General features: G+C 35.0%; 1 protein-coding gene across 1 annotated transcript in view; it reads left to right on the forward strand.

The window, feature by feature from the left end:
* LOC107671463 (sodium/hydrogen exchanger 1-like) overlaps positions 1-6592 on the forward strand; it is a 44595-nt gene extending 38003 nt beyond the window's left edge. The window contains exons 9-12 of the mRNA XM_016464385.1: positions 2862-2976; positions 3077-3178; positions 3399-3480; positions 4974-6592. Of these exons, the coding sequence (XP_016319871.1) occupies positions 2862-2976; positions 3077-3178; positions 3399-3480; positions 4974-5263 (589 nt within the window). The 3' untranslated portion in view covers positions 5264-6592. The remainder of the gene's footprint in view (positions 1-2861; positions 2977-3076; positions 3179-3398; positions 3481-4973) is intronic.
* The last annotated feature ends 431 nt before the right edge of the window (positions 6593-7023 follow it).

Consider the following 7023-nt stretch of genomic DNA (forward strand, 5'->3'; position numbering starts at 1 on the left):
TGTTTAAGATTTGAGGGAAGATAATCTGCAAAGATTCTCCTTATGTGTGTGCTGCAACCAGATTTCATAATCAGTTAGGATTTTAAAACTCCTGTAGTGTGAGCCCGGCTTTAGAGTATGTGTGAAATTCACGGAATATGTGGAATTTTTGGAATGTGTATGGAATGCACAGAGTGTGTGGAATGCATATAGAGTCTGGAATGCGTAAAGAAGTTTGGACACATGTGGAATATATTAGGGGTGCGCCGATCCAATATTCAGTATCGGTATCGCTCCGATACTGTCACTTTCTGCTGGATCGGGGTATCGGTCATACGAGACCGATCCAAATCCGATATTGTGCGTATACTATTCTGTGTTATTGTTAAGCCCCACGAAAGGCACAAAAACATTATAAAGCACCATAAGGTTTCCGTGCATTATATTTCAAGTGTTCTGAGACCGTTCCATAGTTAAATATTCATCTGAACCTCATATTAAAGTCGTTAAATTCAAGTTCACGTAAACTCTTCTCTCCACTGCGGCTGTCTGTAATCCTCCATTCAGCATTCAGACTGCGCGGCGCATTCGGTTACGACAGTCAAGACGATGGAACTCTCTCTAGGATGGTTCAATGTTCCTATTATTATACTTGATCTGTAACGTTAGATAAACATCAGTGGTTTTGCATGAAAGTGCTTTATCTTGCTGGAGTTTAGTGCTAATTCTAAATCATGTTACTTTCTACCGGGTGTCTCTTGGAGATCACTACACTGCAGTAGAGAGCACTATGAATTGTTCTTCACGCGCACAGTAACTGAAATTGAAAACTGTTAAAAGAAAAGGCTCAATAAACTATGGCACAGATATAATACACTACGCATCAATGTCTCTTCCCTTTGTGCTTTGAACTTTTCTATGCGGAGCGCTGCGTGCTGTGACTCTGTGTTGCTTCAAGCGCATCATTCTACGCATGGGATGCACATAAGCGCTTTGTACCGCTCCGTAATGGAGCCTTTCATGTTATAATACTTTTGCCCGATGAAAGATTGTTAATAGCCTTTCTTGTTCGGTCTTATCTATCCTATGTTGCGGCCTCATTACTGTGCTATAAATGTAAAAGAGATGTATTTAATTTATTGCATATATTTATATATAATTATATTTACTTGTTTTTCATTAATGTATATTACAATACAAAGAGCAATGTGTAACATTTTACCAGATTACATCTATTTACTTTTATTTTTCCCCCACTAAATAATGTTTTTTCTCTAAATGTTTAGATTTTATAAAATTATTGTGAACTCATCATTTTTGTAGAGTAAATTTTGCTGCTGAATTATCCACTAACCTAGTTTATAATAGTATTTTTTCTCATAGATTGATTATATATTTTTTAATTTGTTATTTTTCTTTATAATGAAGTTGTCTATATTTAGTAGATTGTGTGTAACACGCAAAAGAGTGATGATCAGGTCAACACACACTGAGGTATAGAAATAAAAAAATAAAAAAACTGCGCTGGTATCGGATCAGTATCGGTATTGTCCGATACTCAGAACTTTTGGTATTGGATTTGGGATCGGTTCTGAAAGAAATTGTATTGTGCCACCCCTAGAATATATGCAATTTATGTGGAATGTGTAAGGAATTTAGAGAATGAGTGGAATGTGTGCAATTTATGGAATGCATATAGAATGTGGAATGTATGGAAGGTGTAAGGAATTTATATAATGCATGTGGAGTGTATCGAAATTATTGAATGCATATAGAGTATGGAATGTGTAAGGAATTCAGAGAATGTGTGGAATGTGTACAATTTATGGAATGCATATGGAATGTATGGAAGGTGTAAGGAGTTTATATAATGCATGTGGAATGAATGCAATTTATGAATTGCATATGGAATGTGTGAGGAATATAGAGAATGAATGGAATGTGTGCAATTTATGGAATGCATATAGAAAGTGGAATGTATGGAAGGTGTAAGGAATTGATAAAATGCATGGAGAATGTGTGGAATTTCTAGAATGTATATAACTTGTGGAATTTGAGTAGAATATGTGTAATTTTTGGAATGTGTATGGACGTTAAAGAATGCACAGAGAGTGTGTGAAATGCATACAGAGTCTGGAATGTGTAAGGAATTTATATAATGCATGTGGAATGTATGCAAATTATGTGGAATGTGTACAATTTATGGAATGCATATAGAATGTATGGAAGGTGTAAGGAATTTATATAATGCATGTGGAATGTATGCAATTTATGAATTGCATATAGAATGTGGAATGTGCAAGGAATTTATATAATGCGTGGAGAATGTGTGGAATTTCTAGAATATATATAACTTGTGGAATTCATGGAATGTGTGGAATTTGAGCAGAATATGTGTAATTTTTGGAATGTGTATGGACTTTAGAGAATGCACAGAGAGTGTGTGGCATGCATATAGAGTCTGGAATGTGTAAAGAATTTATATAATGCATGTGGAATGTATGCAATTTATGTGGAATGCGTAAGGAATTTAGAGAATGCATGTGGAATATATACAATTTATTGAATGCATATAGAATTTGGAATGTATGGAAGGTGTAAGGAATTTATATAATGCATGTGGAATGAATGCAATTTATGAATTGCATATAGAATGTGGAATGTGTAAGGAATTTAGAGAATGAGTGTAATGAATGCATATAGAAAGTGGATTGTATGGAAGGTGTAAGGAATTTATATAATGCATGGAGAATGTGTGGAATTTCTAGAATGTATATAACTTGTTGAATTCATGGAATGTGTGTAGAATGTTTGGAATTTGTGTATGTAAAGCCTTTGTTCTCGGATACTGAGTTTTTATTTTTATCCCCAATGTTTTCCAGGAATATCCAGCCCAAGAAGCCCTCTCAGGACCGGGCGCTGCCGCAGCTCTCCAAGGCTCGTGAGGAAGAGATCAGGAAGATCCTGCGCACCAACCTGCAGAGGACCCGCCAGAGAGTGAGCGCTCGCCACTTCCTCTTCTCATACGGCTCTCTTTGTATTTCCTTCATTCGTGTGATTGATGCGGATCAAGCTAGACTGTCTTGTGTATTTTCAGCTGCGCTCGTACAACAGACACACGCTGATCGCTGATCCGTACGAGGACGGCTGGAACGAGATGCTCATCAAACGGAAGAAAATGAAGGAGCTGGAAAAGAAGGTTTGACGTTAACGACAGATCAGTACATTATTGGATACGACCAGATTATCAGTATCAAAAGCTATCCATTGCCTAATTAATTCATACTCTTTATATAATAATGAGGAAAAATCAATCTCAATTGACTGCTATTTGACACAAAATAGTCTTGAAAGGTAGAATGTGCTTTATTAATCATAACTGAATGTCACCGTTAAAGATTTTATCGCTGTACTTTCAGATATCGCAGATGAACAATTACCTCACTGTTCCCGCTCCACCCCCTGATTCACCGACCATCGCTCGAGCTCGACTGGCTTCAGGTGAGGCGGCCCTTTATTCTGCTGGATCACTGAGGCACTGATAATTGAGTTGAGGATCCTGTCACTGAAATCTCTTTCTTTTGTTCCGAGTGGATTCAGCCTCAGGTCTTTCCTCTCAGTGAATGTGCAGTGAATTGACAATCATGCAGGCTAGAATTGTTGCGCAGCGCCCTCTAGTGATTCACCAGATTTCAACTCTTTGACTCTTCCAACTCATCATAAGCCAATTTCCTTACAAAAATCTATACAAGTTGTTAGTACAGTAACATTGTGGTAAATGGATATTAACCACCATTGTCATCATAAAAGAATCAATCAACATGGCAAAAACTTTATGAAAGCTTCATACACCATTTGAAACAGATCCTGCATTGAATTACTTTGGTTCACAGTAGTAAAAGTAGCTGTAGTACTTTGGCATGAGTTATAATTACCATGGTGTGTTTTTGTAAGGGCTGTCATATGTTTTAAGAGCAATTACAGACCAGTAAAAATATCCTGAAAAAAATGTAGTGAGAACATTTTTATTGTTTTCTTTAACCCCATATTAATAAATAGTTTTTTTTTTCTTGTTTTAAGCATTAACCTCATTAAATTCTGTTAGATATTTGCTTCTAAGAAGAAGAAAAACTATATGCCAGTGGGATAAAAACATTAATTCAAGAAAAATTCTTATACTTATGCTTTTTAATTAAGTTGATCTTTGAATAAAGGAGTGATATTTTACTAATATTTATATACTATAATAATATTTATACATTTTTTAATTAGCTTTTTATATTTTAATTTTAATTTTAGTTTAAGTTCAGTATTTTCCAGTAAAAATATTTAAATATACCTAAAAAAAAAAAACATTTTCTTGAAAAGCAAAATTTAGTAAGATTATAGTTTTTATAGTTAGTTTTCTAACCCCATGTTGATAAATAGTTTTTTTCTAATTTTTGCATAAACCTCTTTAAATTTTATTAGATTTTTGCTTCCAACAAGAAAAAAACTGTATGCAAATGAAGAAAATAAAATTCTTTATATCTTTTATATAATGCAAATTATATACTTAATCATAATTGCGATTTTTAAGTAAATTTATCTTTGATAGTGTTATTTTAGTATTATTTATATACTGTAATATTTTTGAATTAGCTTTTAATTTTATATTTTCAGTTTTTGTTTTAATATTAGTTTAAGTTTTAGTAATGTTGTGTTTTTGTCATTTTTATTGGTTTTCTTTTTTTATATATATATTTCTTTTTAGGTTTAATTTTTTTTTTTTTCAGTAATTTTATTACTTTAACCAAGGCAACATTTCTAATTTTAATTTTCTAATTTTCAAGTTTTTCATCTAATATTTATAATTTATTTGATCTCAGCTTTATTTTAGTTAATGAAAATGGATTTTTAATAGCTTTAGTTTAAGATAACAGTAACAACACTGGAGTTAAGTACTGATTGTCTGTGTAGTATCTGTTCAGTTCCTGATCGCTTCCCTCCCACAGACCCTCAAGCATGGGGCCTCAAGTCCGTCACAGAAAGCATCCCCACCATTAAAGTGGACCTCGCCTCACCGCAGAGCCCAGAGTCCGTCAACGTGGTGGACGAGTTCAGCAAGAAGGGAAGCCAGCCGAAGGAGGAGGAAGGTGGCCTGACCATGAAAGTCCCCTCTCCTGCGAAGCAGAGGAAGGACAAAACTCCTGACGAGGAGCCGCAGCAACGGTTAATGCGCTGTCTGAGTGACCCGGGCCCCGCCGCCGAAGAGGAAGACGAGGACGAGCCCTTCCTCCCCTGAGAGAGCAGCCGTCTGTCGTAAGGAGGATGAACGAGCTCCGACCGCCTCCTCAAAGACGTCCTGTATCGGCAGTCCTCATGGAGGATCGTTAACTGCTGAAAAACGAGGACAGATATATCATCTGTAGCAAGCCAAAACGAGAATGACAGGAAAATGAACCAAAATAAAGGAAATGAAAGGAAAGGAAAGGAAGCGATCAAAATAAGCCATTTATTTTTTTTTTTGCTTGTCATTGTTCTTATCATGTGAAGCCTAACAACTGTCCTCACCAGGCATGATGTGACTCATATCCTAAGCGATGAGGGATTGTCATTGAGCACCATCAGGTGTATTATTTGTGGTCACATCATGTCCGGTTCGGAAGCAAATGTTCCCATCCAGCGTTTGCTATGGAATAATAATATTCCACACGAGGGGAACAGATCTATGCATAACCAAACGGTCACACTGTTCAGTCTATTCAGGTGAAACACTTCTGTTGTTGTTTTCATAGCATTGATGCATTTTCTAGTTCACGATGCTTTTGTGTTCATTCACATGAATTGCCTTTGTTTTTGAGACGCGTGCATCACTAGTTGTGTTTTACCTCTAGGGGAATTAGACTAATTTATCAGGAGCAATATGAAACTGGTTAAATTATGGCCGTTCTCATATTTATTATACAGATGGTGCATGTTTACACTGGCTTATTATTTCATCCCACTCATGGAGGACCATTCAAATCATGCTCTATTTGCAGTGCACATAACAAACCTGAGAAACAGCTATTTACTCATTGTGATTGCACAAGAGATTTACACATGTAAAGACTTTATTTTACACCAAAAAGGTTGATTGACCAGTTTGATTGGTTGTGATTGTGTTTCCTGTTTTCTTTGCTCGTACTTTATATCAAAGAACATTTTGGTCTAATAGTCTTCAATTCCCTTTAAATGCACTCAAGCGCTTTGGTGACCGGTCATGACCACTCTGAAAAACATCTGGACCGATGAAGCCATAAACCTTGGTTTAAAGGGATAGTTCATGCAGAAATGACAGAATTCTGTCTTTTTTTTTTACTCGCCTTCATTTCATTCCATATGCTATTTTTTCCATGGAAAGACAAATGTTGATCTTCACACAGCTCATTTCCTTAAAATTTCATAGTGACCCCATCTGTTGATCTCCGAAAAAAGGACAAAAAAAGCATCGTAAAAGTATCCAAACTGTCATCTGTATGATTTTGTACATTATATTCCAATTCTTCTGAAGTCATACAATTATAGAAGCCCATTTCTGCCACAAAAAAAATCATGGTAAATTATAATTATGGCATAGAACCTCAAAATATGAGATACTAAGTCATAATTGTGAGGACAGAGTCATAATTATGACATAGTACATCATGTTTTGACTATTTAAGTCATAATTATGAGTAAAGTCATAATTATGACAAAATCTAAATTATGAGATAAAAAGTCAAGATCACGAGAGTCAAAATATGAGATACTAATTCATAATTATGAGATGAAAAGACATAATTATGACATAAAAATCAAAATATAAGGTAGCAAGTCATAATTATGACACACTAAATAAGTATGAGATAAAAATAATGAGAAAGTCATAAATTGTCAGTCAGAATGAGATACTGAGTCATTATGAGATAAGCCATAACTGACATAAAACAAATTCATGATAGAAACTATTACAAAGTCAAAATTATGAGATAGAAAGTTGGAATTGACCAAATTGAAATGATGAGATAAAAAGTCAAACTT

The sequence above is a fragment of the Sinocyclocheilus anshuiensis genome, unplaced genomic scaffold (genome assembly GCF_001515605.1).
Source record: "Sinocyclocheilus anshuiensis isolate Anshui unplaced genomic scaffold, SAMN03320099.WGS_v1.1 scaffold552, whole genome shotgun sequence".
NCBI classification, from domain to species: Eukaryota; Metazoa; Chordata; class Actinopteri; order Cypriniformes; family Cyprinidae; genus Sinocyclocheilus; species Sinocyclocheilus anshuiensis.